Below are 16,073 nucleotides of genomic sequence, written 5' to 3'. Positions count from 1 at the left end.
GCCGAGCACTGGGCGAGCCTGAGACCACAAGGGCTACCAAGCAGGGAAAGGCTCCCTCGAAGTAGTAGCAGCAGACTTCCTCTGCAACTGCCTGTCATGCTTGTCCGCCTTAAGAACCCAGTGGACCTTATCCTCAAGGGAATCCCCAAAGAACATGTAACCTTCAAATGGGATCATCAAGGCAATTGACTTCTGCCGAGAGTCTGTCCTCAAATCCCTTAAGTAGAGGTGCTTACACGCCCAGTGTTGAGGGAACCCATGGACATTGCGGCAGCCTTTACTCCATCATAGGTGAGAGCCAACAAAAACTTCACCTGCGCACCGATTCCCTGCAGCACCAGAATCGAATCAGACCCTTCCTCAGTCACCTTGATGGCTGACTTCAAGACCCCAAAGGCAGTTTCAGCAGTGTTAGAGGAGTATGTGGCAGAACGCAGGGCCAGATGCGCACACCCTAAGCCTTAATCAAAGCAGAGTCCCCTTTCCTTTCCGTTGGATCATTAATGGCGTCCTCTGCAGCCCTAGAGGACCTCCCCACCAGGCTCAGGAGGATGTCATCGACCTGGACCACTTGCAGCATGGCAGTCTCCTCCCTCTGCAAGGGATACTATTTAGCCAAAAACCGGGGGACTGGTATTTTGTCAAGGTCAGTGCATTCCGTCAGGATTTCAGCCTTCATCTCAGTGAGTATGGGAAAGCCCTTTTTGAGAGTGCATTTGAACTGGGGAGGAGGAGGCCTGACAACACCCAGCAGCGCTGGTGGGGGCTCAAGAATCCGGACATAGTGGGACACCGGAAGAAGGACATTGGCTGTAGTCTCTTTATCAAGGTATTTCCCTTTAAACTCCACCGATCAAGGGAAAGGCGAGCCATCAAAGCCAGAGGAAGAGGCGTCCGATGAAGAAGGAGGAGGAGACACGCCTCTGCTGTGGTGGCCCTGGACACCCTCTTTCTGCAGAGCCCCCCTGAAGATCGTAAAGAGCTTGTCATCAGACACCCTACTCCCCGTCCTCCATTTGGGTCGGGGAGAGGAAGAGGAGGAGGAGGTCGAGGGAGACCGAGCCTCAACATGCCTCAGCTTAGGAGCACGTTTCCCTATGACAGGCAGCACCTAACACAGCAAGAGCAGAAGAGAGGAGCAACCCACCCTGCAGACCTGCACTGTTCAAATAGAAGGGCAGCCACCACAGCAAGTGTGGGAAACCCCCTGTTGCAAAGCAACCCCTACGCACAAGACCCTTGCCTCTGCCCTTGGTGCGTTTGCCCCAGACCACCAACAGCACCCACAGCAACGGGGTGCTCTGCAAGGGATGCAAGAGCAGTGCCCGCCCGGGACTGGGACGGGAACCCTCAACTGATGCCCCCGGCTATGCTGGAGAGGTTAGGAGAGCCAGGGCGCCAGCCACTACTTAACAGGGAACCCCTGGTCAGCAGGTGATCCCCGGAGCCGCTGGTACCGTGAGCAGACTACCCCCGCTCTGCAGGGGTAGGCCGTCACACAATCGTGAAGAATCCAGCCCCCTCCAGGCTATGCTCAAGGAGGGAGGGTGAACCACCCAGGATTCCCTTCCGGAGGCAGGAACACAAAAAAACTGTGTGGCTCGGGGAAGGCAGGCTGTTATGCCCCAGAGGTGGGGATGAGGAGGGGCTAAAGGATGGGGAAGATAGAAAAGATGTACCTTTGAGAGGTGGGTCGCCTCATTGATTAGTAAGGGGGCGAGGAAGAGGGACGTGGAGGCGATGGATATTTACTTAGCCTGAGGCGACACTCATGCTCATCTATTGAAGCACGGAATCTCAGTGTGCGGTACTAGAGGAAAGAACCTTGTTGCCTGAAGAGGAAGAGTAAGAGACGCAGGTTTCCAGAGAAGCTTTTATGTGGCTTCAGGGGCCTGAAGGATTTGATGAACAGCGATTGCGTGGATTACGCTGTTACGTTGTAAGTAGTAAGCCATTGTTTGTCCCTCCTGAATTCCGGGCCCAGGAGAGGCCGAAGGTTGCTGCAGCTTTATTTGCTCCAGAACTGAGAGGAAACCGAGGACTGGTAAGCACGAGAGTGCAAGTTACCGGCTTGTGTATTGCTGCATTGCCTTCTGCTCTACATTTCGGGCCTCGGATAGGGTGACGGTTGATGCAGCAATACAACGTGGCGGAGTGGAGATGAACTAACAGTGGGTTGCAACTGCATTGTGATCTACTGTTGCTTGTTCCAACTTCCCGGCCTTGAAGAGGCCAATGGTTGTTTTTGCTGCAATAAACGTTTTACATAAGGGATACCATCTGTTTCCTTCAAGCCACATTACACAATTTCATGATTGGACTCTGCCCTTTCCAATACACTTTTATTGATTTCATCTTTTATTTTTAGTTATTATCTGCTATAAGTACCTGATAAGTAAAGGACCACTAACTACCTACTATTCTTTCATCAATTGTCATCACTTACTGCTTATTTTAAAAGCAACAACTTTATTTTTTGGTTGGACACTCAGAACACACGTATTTGTTGGTTTTCTTTTGCCATTGTACACTAACTGCACACTAACTAGTGGCTGTATCCATAGTGGCTCAACATTCTTGTCAAGACGTAGTCGCACCTGCAAGAGTGTGCTGCAGAGTGTGTCGCATTCAAAGCAGTCTGGGCAGTTGGAGCGTTGGACCCCCTAAGAGGCAACTATTGTCAGTTGAGACGCTATGCAAATAATACTGTATTAGGAGTTAAAACTATCAATGTACAACCTACGTGGTAACGGCCCGGCTCGGTGACCTTGAAAGCTACTCAGCTAGTTGAGGAAGTAGAATTTTTGAGTGAGCCTTTTGACCAAATTGATCCTGTTTCAGAGTTTACCCAAGATCCTGAAGTGCCTTCAATTTCCAGGAAAGGGCAGGAGATTATGCTTACTGATCTGATAAACGGGGTGAATTCGCTATCCCCATTGCCTCAACTGTACATTTGAGGCTAGGCCTTGATTTTACACTTACCTCAACTAACATAAAAAAAGATTGGTGACTGCTTTAAACGGGCAAGGAGTTTGAGTGAGGGCAATCAGAGCCTCAGAAGAGATGTGGCCATAGGAGGGGGATTAACCCAGGGGATACTTATATAAGAGAAGGTGTTTGCTACAAAATGACTGTGATAAATGCAGATAGAGAACACGATTTGAACAAACAAGTTGATAAATTGCAGCTAGGGGATTCCCTATCAACAACCCCAGATTTATTTGGAATATCAATAAGCAAATCTCTGGGTGAACAGGGGTTGGGTAAGAAACAAGTAGAAAACATGGAATCTATGGACCTTTCCAAAGAGGAAGGCACCATGAAATTGAATGAGTGTATGCAGCCTTCTATTTTACAAGCACTCCATTTTTTTTCTAAACTCGTTGGTAAAAGTCTTTGAGTTGCTCAGAGTGGAGGTGAAGGGACAACGTAATATTTTTCTTGCAAATCAAAAACATTCGGCAAGCCTCATTGAATTAATGGTTCTATGTGATTTTACTGAATTAAATAACAGAGAATCATTTTACAACTAAATATTCATAACTAAAACATATTGAATTTGTTTATTTTTTTTTATTTGGGGGAGTCCCCTCGCCAAAGCCCCTCATTTATCTATGATTTTAAACCCACACCAACTCCCTCCCCACCCATTTTAACTCCTTACCCAACTCCATATACATATTCTTTTCAAACTAGATATTTTTTCACTATTATTGTTTTGTTATTAAAGTCGTTCTCTGTTATTTATTCGTTAAAATTATTGGATACCGAATTAATATGTAATGAAAAAGAAACACATGGAAAGATGGATTTAATTCTTGAGTAGAACCTGAAACAGAGTGATATGTTGACGATGATGAGAAACACTTAGGGGCTGATTTATGGAATTATTTGCGCCGAAAGAAACGGGGATTCGTGTGCCATTCTGGCCACAAAACCCCATTTGTTAAACAGGGATTTGCGGGCAGAATGGCGCACAAATCCCAATTTTTCGGTGCAAATAATTCCATGAATCAGCCCCTTTATCTAAAGTGAGTGGTGAGCAGCTTGAAGAATGTGAGACCTTTCCCATCACAATACGCTAAATAAATTATTTACGCCATTAATAGAGGTGCAAGATAAAATAACCTAATTTATTAATGCACATTATGTGGAGAAGAAAAAGTTGCCAGATGACAATGTCACAGCTAAAGCCTCCCAACAAACGTGCTAATTTGGTGGGGATTTGGTGGGGATTAACCATCAATTGTGAAGATCAATTCAATGATACCCCACCATCGACAACTTTTATAGATGAATGTGCTCAATTGAGGTCATTTATTTATGTTGATCAAGAAGAAAGTAGGGACCACAGAGATATACAAAAATCACAGCAGTCAGTAATAGATATTGAAGATAGTCCTAAAAGTAACAAAAATTAGAACTGAGAAGGAAACTACAAATGGGAGGAAGGCCACTAATCTGGAAGTTAATCCGTGCCGGCAAAAACAGACAAATGATGTTCCTAAAAAAATGAATAGCAATAAAAGTTGCATGAAGAGTCTAAAGAAAACAAAAAATCAGAAAATAAATGTAAGAAGACAAGGATCACTTTAAAAATGTTGTGATAAAATCAGGTGAGCGAACTATCAATGGAAGACAGTACTCAAAAGGGAGCTCCTAAATCTAGGGCTCAAATTTCTGAGCGTCTAAAAGGAGGAGAAAAGACACTGAAGAAGAGGAGTCTGGATTGTCGAGTGGACTAAGCAGATCGACATAATAGAGCCAGCAGTTAAGTATTAGCCAAAGGCTGCAAGAAGAGGAACAAGGAAAAATAAGGGACCCCAAATACATCAATACGTTTTCTTGGACAAAGCCAGATGGCACTACACGATCAATAGATCCATTTGTAACAATCTTAAGAAATGTGAAGGTTATAGAAGGAGGCGGCAAACATCGATTTATGGGTAGTCCCGTAAATGTGACTTTAATTAATCAGATGTTGAGGTTTCATGCAAGAACTGAGAGACAAGACCAGATTCCATTAACAGATGGAACACTGGTACAAAGAGATAATCCATGGTCCAGTACCGACAGTTATGTTGAACAGCTACATAATGACTTGATGAGTAGATGGCGAGAGCGACACCCTTTTGGTCCTTTAACTAAGGAAACATCTGATGAAAGCCAGTTTTTAGTAAATCGGTCTAAAGATATCACACATGAATTTGTTCAAACACAAAAATCTTCTAAAGAAGTTGAGAAAAGGGGTTCACAGTGTGATCCGGATTTAATTTGTTATGTCTTAGAATAAATGTTCCCAACAGAAGACAATATATGTCTGAATCAGCGGTCCATATTGACAATCTTTCATGACTTCCCAAGGTTGATGTTTTTGAATTCATGTGATATTGAACATGTAGATTTCATACATGAGAAAAGACTTGACATTTTAGTAATCACTGTACCATCTAGAGTGATTAGGGAGTTACTGTCTTCAGTATATGTATTGAGACGAAGAGGTTTGACTTCTATATAAAACAAGATCTGAATGAAGTAGATGATGTGATACCACGGATACCACCAGATCAGACAATCACAGAATTGTGGCCAAGCAGGAGACAGTAAATACCAAGCGACCACAAGAAGATGATTGATCATAGTTGCCAGGAATCCTGGGCGCACATGAGACATGCGACGGACGCAGGCGCCCTAGTTTTTAGCGTATGCAGTTGGAACACATAGGGGCTCAACAGGGTGTTGGAAGATAAGGCTAGCTGGGCGATCTTGAATGAGTATGATGTTACTTGCCCTCAGGAAACCTTTCTGTGGGAGGAGGTGGTCTTAGACGGCTATGAGGCATATTCACAAAAAGCTAGCAAGGTGCCCATAGGAATTATTTTGCCTAATACGTACTTGTACATTTCCGTGGGTTAAGCTGAGAGATGACTCCATGGTAGGAATTCTGGCGGTTGAATTGACTACTGATTTTAAGTAGGTTGGAAAAAATGTATTGCTGATTGATGTGTTTTGTCACCATATTGGACAATAGCATTGAAAGTCTGACTAATCACATGGAGCAAATTATACAGGATTGGTATGACGGAAATGCAGGTGAAATTATTATATTAGGGGACTTCAATTCAGATTGTAGCACTCAGGAGGAGGGGGGAAATTACTTCTGATACCTTAAAACAGACCATGAAGAAACAACTACTAAAGGTTTGAAGTGCATGAAATTCTTTGATGAATGGAACTTATTTCCTTTGCAATTGTATGAATTCAAAATGGAGAGGGCAACGTGGCACAATGGCATACAATACTCGTGTATCAATTTCATAGTGGTTACTGAAGCACAGTCCCTTGAATTGAAACACTTCGAATTGAGAGAAGGCTCCCCAGTGACCATCAGCACCTGTGTGCACATTTTGGACATGATTCTGAGAGAGTGAAATGGGTGATTGGAAATAACATAATGGTTACTAGAGGAAAAAACAAAGTGAGATGCCATCCTACCAAGATTAGGACATCTAATGAATCCATAAAGCGTTCAGTAGAAAGTAGGCACATTTCAAATGTCTTGCCCTATTGAACTCCAGGAAACTTTCAAAATATTTATTAAATATCACGTGAACTTATTAAAGGAAGGAAAACAGAAGAAGTCCAAATAATAAGATGCAATCATACAATAAAACTATTCAGGATATTAATAGATTGCATAGGCAGAATATCAGGTTCTTAAAGAAGAATTGCATTGGAGCAGAAGCTCTTAAAATGGCAATTAAAAGGGCAAAGCAGACATATAAAAATAAAATAAGGAACTTAAACTATCAGATAGATGGAGAAAGTATGCTGTCCTGCATAACTGAGAAAAAGGATGCTAACTATTGAAAGCTGGTCAATGATGTGGCTAACTAACATCCAATCGTGAGTCCAGACTAATCCAATTGCTGAAACCACTTGGATAAATCATTTCAAATCACTCTATGAAGCAGGAGATGGAGGTATAGATGGTGGGTTGAGGATGGATTACTCAAGATGGAACTTGGAGATAAAAATGGAATCCATTGAATTAATCATCAAAAAGAGTAGTAAGTCAAGGTCCCTGGGACCAAATGGGCTGTGTAATATGATCTTCAAGGAAGTACCAGAAACTTGGGGGGAAATTTTATATGAACAATTTCAAGAAATTATCAAGCAGGAAAAATAAACTGGAAGTTGGAAAGAGTCAAATGTTGGAACAATCTATAAAAAGGTAATAGAGTCGATCCACTACATTACCACCTGATAACCATCCTGGATGTAGATAAAAAAATATTTGCCTTAATAAAATTGATTGATATTAATTCTTGGATAGACTCGTTTAATATCTTACACCATAACCAGGCCGGCTTTCGGGCAGGATTGGGATCAATCATAGTGGGATAAGTAGTTCACCTGATTCAAAGTAAGGGATGGGCACAAAATGACCATAGTGTGTTTTCCGCAATGATTGATCTATCATTGGCGTTTGACTCTGTAAATAGAGGGCGTTTTGGGATTACATTAAGGGACTGGGGACTTCCGATGAAGATATTAAAAATGCTGATATACCTACACTCTGACACTACAATAAAGATCTGAATGAATCAGGAAGGGGCATATACCCAAAACATACCAACTGGTTGTGGCCTGCGGCAAGGGCGCATATTAGCACCAGTGCTTTTTAATCTATATTTATTTGTTTTTGGGATTAAATCAGATGAGGCAGCTTTCATTTGACTCTTAATTAACAAATGAAGAATTAAGTGTATTTCCTACAAGGTTGATGTAGTCCTTTTGGATCGAACTGAAGTAGGGCTGTATAGATTGCTAAACGCCTTCTAGTATTTCGGCGGCGAAAAAGATGTAATTATTAATGTAAAAAAAAAAATGATTAGATTCTCTAAGGGGAGTAGAGAAAAACATGCCTGGTGAATTGAGAGCTGCAAATTGGAGGTGGTAACTGAGTTCAGGTGTTTGGGCTCCTTTATTACCGCTCAATCAAGTTATACTGGACTGGTACGTCATCTGAAAGAAAAGGCCATTAGACTCCCTATACAGATTAAACTTTTCCAATATAAATTCGGGAGATTTTCGTTGCTTCGACCGTGTACATTTGATGAAACGAAGGTGGTCCCTGCTCTGATTTACGGAGTAGAAATCTACCATTTACTGGCTGAATTCAATTTTACTATATTAGAGGGCTTAATATGGAAAAAAGTGCTCTCCCTGCTTACATCGACTCCCATGATCATTCTAAGATTAGAGTTGAGCCTTATCGCTCTGAGTGCACGTGTGTTGAAACCTTAAACAAATATCAGTTAATTACAAACATATTAATACACATAAAATCACCTAAAATCATGTATTATAATCAAACAAATGTATCTAAATTCATTATTCATTATTACATTTCCTGATCTTTAAAAATGGCCAAACCTTCAATACATAACAACTAAAATACATTATAATTACACCCTATTTTTATGCAGCGTTGTTAAGATGTTCAACCTAAAGCGCAGCAGCAAGTTGCTAAAAGATTTCAAAGGGTATTTACATAGGTAGGGTGCACATACATAATATTGATGTCATGCATCAGGCTGCCGTATGTCTCCAGTGCAGGGTACTTGCTAAACTGGACTAACGAAGCAGAAGGAACAAGTTACTTACCTGTAACTGTTGTTCTCCAGCATGGGTCTGGCATGGATTCACATGCTCATGAATATTCCCCGTCGTCAGGCTGGGAATCCTCGGTACAGAGAAAAATCAGTATCAGTTTCGTTTCTGATCTGTCTTTCCTAGTAGTAACCAATCACTGATCTCTGGGTCATACTGCCCACAGCCAATGACTGCCCTCTCCCTAAGCCCCGCCTCCGGCAGGCATCCTCAGATTTGGTAGCACGTAAAGTGGCAGTATGACCAAGTGAAGAGCCACAGAGGGTAGGCGGGAGGGTTCGCATGTGAATCCATGCCAGACCCATGCTGGAGAACAACAGTTACAGGTAAGTAACTTGTTCCTTCTCCAGCATGGGGTCTGGCATGGATTCACATGCTCATGAATATAAGAATACATAGCAGTACACACATGCACAACCACGGGAGGTGGCAAAAGGCTCAACATTAAGCATTGCACAACATTAAAGGCATGGTCCAGTACTAGCATTCTTTTTTTTTTAAAACTTCCTATGTAAAATTTCGAGCTATTCAAGCTCAAAATTCGCAAAAGCAAGCACATGGGCGCATCCATTTTGTGAAATGGATGCCCTCCTGTGCTGGCTTTTGCGGCACTAATGAAGGAAAAGCCAGCCAGCTGTAGTAAACAAAAGCTACCGCTGGGTGGCTTTCCCTTCATTAGTGCTGTACGCAGAGGACGGGGACCGGAGACCAGAGCAGGAAAGCTGCAGATGAATCTCGGTAAGTGCTATTTATTTTTTTAAAAAAATAAGCACTAGCTGGGGTTTTTTTTCTAAGTTTTCCGGGCTGGAGGAGCCCCGAAAACTTCAAAATAGAACCGCAGCTTTAAAAACGTTGTATTTATGTTTGCGGTCGCTTTTGAAGCGACCGCAAACATAAATACAATGTTATTGTGTTGGAAAACGCTTCGGTTTTTCTTTCCAAGTTTCTCAGGCTCCTCCGGCTCAGAGGAGCCTGAGAAACTCGGAAAGAAAAACCGCAGCGTTTACATGCCGCGTAGTGTTTCTGCCTACAGCTGATTTCCCATTTGGGGCTCTCGGAGAGCCCCAAATGGGAAATGCTAAATGCTGCGTTGTTTCTGCCTAAATCTGTTTTCCGCCGGTGCGATGAGGATCATCCTGCACCGGGACCTCTTGAGCTGGTTGATGAGTCGGAGCAGCAACGGCAACGCATACAGGAATAGGCCGTCCCAGGGAAACGAGAAGGCATCGCCCATGCTCCTCGGCTGGGGGGTCCTGCTGGCGAACCTCTGACACTTGGAGTTCGTCGCCGTCGCGAACAGATCGATCTGGGGAGTGCCCCATCACCGGAAGAGTCGATCCACTAGATCCTGTCGTAGTTCCCACTCGTGGCACGAGCGCAACTCTCTACTGAGTGAGTCGGCGATGGTGTTTTTTATCCCTTCCAGATGAAAAGGCACCAGAAACATCCCTTGGGCGATGGCCCAATGCCACAGATCCTGGGCTTCCTTGGATAGGGCTGGGGATCTGGTTCCGCCCTGCTGTTTCTGTATGTAGAAAATGGTGGTGGTGTTGTCGGTGAAGATCCTCACCACCTTGCCCTTGAGGGACGGGAGGAAGGACCTGAGGGCCCAGAACACTGCACGGAGCTCCAGGATGTTGATATGGAGCGACTTCTCCTCCGGGAGCCATAGGCCTCTCGCGTGTAGATCTCCGGTGTGCGCTCCCCACCCTTCCAGGGAGGCATCCGTAGTCACCGTCTCCTGGTGGATTGGGGTCTGAAGGTCCGTGCCCGCCGTCAGGTGCGCGCGGGCGCCCCACCACCGGATCGCTCGACGGAAGGACTCGTTGAGGGGAATCCTGTCCTCGAAGCTGCCCGAAGACTGGATCCAGCGGGCGTCGAGGAATTCCTGCAGAGGACGCATCCGAAGTCTGCACAATCGCACGAGATAAATGCAGGAGGACATCATTCCGAGGAGGGATTTGATGGATCTCACTCTGGCCACGTCCGCGACCAGTAGACGCTGCACCCTGCCCATGATGGCCGCCGTCCTTTCCTCCGACGGTGAGGCCAGCCGCGCCACTGTGTCGAGCTTGGCTCCTAGAAACAGTGCGACTTGCGAGGGGACCAGGTGGGATTTTGGGTAATTGATGGAGAACCCCAGGTCCGTGAGCAGCTGGACGGTCTTCGCTGTGTGCTCTACGGTGAGCTCCCTTGTCCTTTCAGAATTGGAATGTGGAAGTAAGCATCCTCCAAATCCAACGACGACAGGAAGTCGCCCTCTTCCAGCTGTCCCAGCACGTGCTGGAGGGTGACCATCCGGAACCTTTGCTCCTTGAAGTACTTGTTCAGTCGTCGCAGGTCCAGGATGGGACGCCATCCTCCTGTCTTCTTCTTCTTCACGAGGAAGTATCTTGAGTACACTCCGGAGCCCCGAAGCCTCTTTGGGACGAGCTCGATGGTGCCTTTCTTGAGCATCGGCCTTATTCCAATAGTAGTTGAGGGACGTGATTTTCCTTCCTGGCCACGGGTGGAAAGCGAGGGCACTTCTTCAGAAACTCGAGACAGTGTCCCTGTGCCAGGGCGTCCAGCAGCCAACGATCGGTGGAGATGGACTCCCACACGCTGATGAATTTCGCCAGCCGGCCTCCCACCGGGGTGCTGCGGTGGGGGCCCGACGCCACGGACGGTTCAGTCCTGCTTGGAGTTCGCTTTGCCGCCTTGACCTACCTGGCGACGACGGGGAGATCCGCCCGACTTGCCTCGTCCCCTATAGGCTTCTTGCGACGAGGAGTGGGGCGCTTGACGGTAGGTCGAGGAGCCGCCTGCGGACCCCTTGGAGGTCCCTTGCATGCCTCGGAAGTTCCGAAAGGACGGCCGTCGTTGCCAGAGCACAGCCAGGGCTCGGGCAGTCTCCGTGTCCGTTTTGATGGCTTGGAGGGACTCATCAACAGTTTTCCCGAACAGGTTGTCCCCGTCGAAGGGCATGTCCAACACCTTGGCTTGTACGTCCTGGCGGAAATCCGTCACCCTGAGCCATCCTCGCCGTCTAAGGCAAACGCCGTTGCCCAACTGGCGGAAACCGGTGTCGGCAATGTCCGTCGCCACTGTTATGGCGTGGTCCGACACCATTTCACCTTCCTGTAAGATTTCCAGGGCCTCCGCCCTCTTGTCGTCCGGAAGGAAGTCCAACAGGGGGGCGATCTTGTACCACAACTCCCTGTCGTAGCGGGCTACAATAGCCAGGGCATTGGCCGCCTTGATCGTCGTCGCTGCAGACGAGATGACCCGTCGCCCCATCATGTCCAGCTTCTTTCCCTCGCCATCCAGCGGGGAAGTCGATGTTGAGGCTGATGCCCCCCCCCCCCCCTGCTTTCTTCTTGGCTGCCGCAGAGACGACCGAATCCGGGGTCGGCTCCGCCCTAAGGCAAAGGGGGGCCCCATCGGGGACCCGGTACTTCTTCTCGTACCGGTCCCTCTTTGCAGGCGTAGTGGACGGGTTCTTGAGAAGGGAAAGTCCCTCGTCCCAGATGTCATCCAGTAGAGGCACAGAGAGGACCGTCCTCCTCTTGGCCTCGCGTTGTTGGTAAAGGAACCCTTCCTTCTTCTTTTCTTCGGGGCAGAGCTGGAACAGCTCAGATGCCCTGGCAATCATTGCGTGGAAGGATCCAATCGCATCGGGCGGGGAAGCCCGAGGAGGGGGGACGGGAGGCCCGTCCCGTCGTCACCGCCGTCGTCGTCCGTGCCCGTCGCGGCCGCGTCCGTACCCGTGTCATCCCCGGTGACCGTGGACGGGGCGAAGGTTGAGTAGGCCGTGAGGACCGAGAAGGCGGTAGAGGATGTGTCCTTCTCCTCTTAGGCGGTGGACTTCCCGACGGGGTTGGCTCTGGCTCCTCCGTCGGGCCTGGCTCCGGTTCCTCCGTCGGGGGTAGGGGCAATCTCGTCCTTATCTCTGTACATAGGGATTGTATTTCCATCAAAATGGCCGCCGAGTTGTCCTGCGGCACCGGAAGCGACGGGCGCGATGGTTCTGGAACCTCGTCAGCGCCACCGTCGCCTTCGTCGTCCCCCTCTTCGGGATCCCTTCCGATGGGCCGGATTTCCTCCATGCCCTTGTCGTGGCTCTCCAAGGCTTCGATCAACTCCTCCTCAGAGGTTGTGTCCGTATCCACAATGGCCACCTGCCCCCCCTCTTTTTCCACCGGGGATTTCACGGGGGTCTTCTCGATGGGCTTGAAAGAGAACTCCCTCCGCGGTGGTAGGGAGACTCTGGGCCCCGAGGTCATCTCCAGTGGTGTAGCCTCCTTAGGCTGCGCCAGGGCCGCCGCGATTTCTCGATAGAGGCCTTGGCTGGGTGAATCGAGGCCTGCACCACCTTGTGCGTGCTTGCGGCCTTCACCTTGGGGGGAGGGTCACCGCCTCGCTCCCCCTCCGCCGGGTCCTTCGAGCTCGGCCGGGGCCTCTCCAGAAGCTTAGCCGGGTGCTCGGATTTCCTCTTACCCGAGCCAGAGCGTTGGCTCGTGGTTGATGGCGTCGGGGAGGCTGCGCCCTGCCTGGCAGCCGAGGAGCCCGACCGTTCGGTGCTCCCGGTGCCCGCGGACTCGCGGTGCTTAGCCTTATGTTGGGCCCCCGTCGCCGGGGCGCCCTCACAGGACTTAGAAGACCGCTCGGACTTCTTCTTTTTCTTCTCACCTGACGGGCTCTTTCCCTCCAGCCAGTTGGCGAGACGAAGATGGCGATCCTTCATGGTCTGCTCCGACATGTTCCCCCAAAACGCACAGTCCTTCTCCACGTGCGTTTTGTCCTCATGGAGACAGTAGAGGCAAAAAGAATGCTCGTCCTCCTTGAACACATTCTGTAGCTGGCATCCAGGGCAGGCCCTGAACAGCTTCCCGGGCGTCGAGCTTCCTTTCTCCTGGGCCATTCCGGGGTAGGCCTCAGAACTTCTGGACACTTCCAAAGTGTAACTCGACGGAAACTTCACCCTTGAGGGGCGTAGAAAAATCCGAAACGGGTCCCCGTTGATCGGATGTAGATACGGTGGAGCTTGAGGCTCTATTTAACCGAAAAATGAGAAATTCTCTATGAAAAAAGCGCAAAAGGCAGCAAAAGCTCGAGAGCTATAGCACGAGGACTCCCAACACTTGAACGTGCGGTAAAAATCTGAGGATGCCTGCCGGAGGTGGGGCTTAGGGAGAGGGCAGTCATTGGCTGTGGGCAGTATGACCCAGAGATCAGTGATTGGTTACTACTAGGAAAGACAGATCAGAAACAAAACTGATACTGATTTTTCTCTGTACCGAGGATTCCCAGCCTGACGACGGGGAATATTCATGAGCATGTGAATCCATGCCAGACCCCATGCTGGAGAATGATTTTATCCTCATTTTTACAAGAAAAAGGTATCAAGAAAACATGGCTTATTCAATTGCGCTGATCAGGAAATACAGGCAGCCACCAGACGGAAAGCTAATGTTAGCATTCACAAGCCATCTGACTGCCTGAAGAGGGCTGCAGAGCTCAGGTATAATCTGAGCTGACAGTGTTCTCCTGCCAGGAAGGCTCAAGAAAGGGCAAGCCATTGTCAGTTGGCAACAGAAAAAAATACAGACACCATTTTAGGTCAATGGTGACCCATGTGTCCTTTACCTCAGCTGCTAGAGCAGCCTGAGTGCAAGAATCACGAAAAGTCACTAGAAAATATCCACTGCGACCAGCCACTCAGATAGACTTGCCACTGTAGCGGGAAAGTTACAGGAGAAGTGAGAAAAGGAATATTATGTAACCACACAGCCCTCCATATAAGGTGGGGTGGGCTGATGTCACAAAAGAAAAAAGTATCCCCCTATCCTGGTAACATCAAGTTAGCACAAGCGAAAAAACAAAACCAAAGACGGATGCTCCAGGAGCTCCCGGCAACACTGCACAGAAGATACTGTGTGCTGCAATAGTACAGTAGAGATGCCATTGAAACAGATGGAGGAAAGCAGACCCCATCAGAGTTAACCGAAAAGCGTTCCAGAGTCACATAAAAAGAATGAGCGAGTGAGGAAAAAAGCTTACCACTTACTCAGGACAGTCAGGAAAAAAAACAATAGTCCAGCAACACGTGCTGAGGGACTCATTAAGTGGGGAGCATTACACACAAGAAGGAAATTCTACCTAACAGTCAATGCAGATATTGCTAAAGCAGTGAGTCAGAGTAGGTGAGCATGTGGGGGTTGGAAGTAGGAGATAATAAATCTTTTAGAAAAAAGTAACATTTTCAGTCGTTTATCAAGAAAATCATGATCCTTTCTGCTCCTTTTTTCATTCAGTACATTCTACAATCTTTAGGACACTAGACATCAATTTGCACAGGGTAATGCATTTTAAACATTGGTGTCAAACTAAAGGACCATTTGAAGACACACTTTCACATTTCGCATTCTCCAATCATCACTGGCATTACGACACGGTGCCCAATGTAGAAACATTTGCAATGCAGCAATTAAGGAGATGCACATGTGCAACTCATATTTGCTCCCGGTAGCTTGTACCTGCATCACAAACCCCTCAAACTAGAGCAAATCCAGAGCTGATTGGAGAATCTCTGAGCAAATCTTTGAGAATCACATTTGCACACAAGGATCTTAGAAATGCTCCAGGAATCACCACGTTCGGGGGGGGGGAGGGGGGGGGGGTTGGGTGGATGTTGAATCCGACTTAAGAAATAGCTAATAACTTGAACAAAAATGTTAGGCCTACTTGATTGCTGCAATTTGTATTAAGCGGTAATATCTTCCATCTCAGAACCCACGTTACCATCATTTTGGAGACAGTCTCGCTCACACCATTCTCTTGAAGCCTTTTCTAATAGGATGGCACCATTAGTCTTTTGATAGGGCACATGTATTTTATGCACCAAGATGGCAGAAGTTACCTTTTCTCTTCCTCCAGCTGGTTGGCCAGCTCCAGCTTTTCCTTGTGTGTCCCATCCACCATTGCCCGAGCACGCTGAAGATTGCCCTCTGTTTCGCTAACGTACTGCAAATAAAGCAAAAAACATGATCAGCCCCAACAAGTAAATGCAGAGAAGCTCATACCTGCTATTCAATAGTGGGGATTGGGAGCAAAGGAAAATTTAGGGGACGGACGACGAACTGGAACTGATCATGTAAGGCTAAGAAGGAATAATAGGGAAACCGCAACGAAGGATTCATATTTACATATAAATGAAATGTTCCAGAGGCTAAAATCATTTTAACGAAAATATTAGATAAGATCATTTTTACATACAGCATCTATTGACCTAGTCTATTCCTTTCCAGCATTTACCCCGCACTCAAACACAAGCAGAAAGTCATCTGTCCTAGTTCACATTGGAACACCGATGTTTGGCTATTGCACGCCCTTTGATTGAGGGGGTCTTGTTCTAT

General features: G+C 47.2%; 1 protein-coding gene across 4 annotated transcripts in view; it reads right to left on the bottom strand.

The window, feature by feature from the left end:
• Nucleotides 1-16,073, bottom strand: part of CLIP2 (CAP-Gly domain containing linker protein 2) — a 705,753-nt gene that overhangs the window by 176,455 nt on the left and 513,225 nt on the right. For all 4 annotated transcript variants that reach the window (XM_069614741.1, XM_069614743.1, XM_069614740.1 and 1 more), the window contains one exon: nt 15,578-15,681. In XM_069614741.1, coding sequence (XP_069470842.1) covers nt 15,578-15,681 — 104 coding nt within the window. The remainder of the gene's footprint in view (nt 1-15,577; nt 15,682-16,073) is intronic.

This window comes from Ambystoma mexicanum, chromosome 9 (genome assembly GCF_040938575.1).
Source record: "Ambystoma mexicanum isolate Mex_15411 chromosome 9, UKY_AmexF1_1, whole genome shotgun sequence".
Taxonomy (NCBI): domain Eukaryota; kingdom Metazoa; phylum Chordata; class Amphibia; order Caudata; family Ambystomatidae; genus Ambystoma; species Ambystoma mexicanum.
This window is presented reverse-complemented; position numbering and strand designations above follow the sequence as displayed.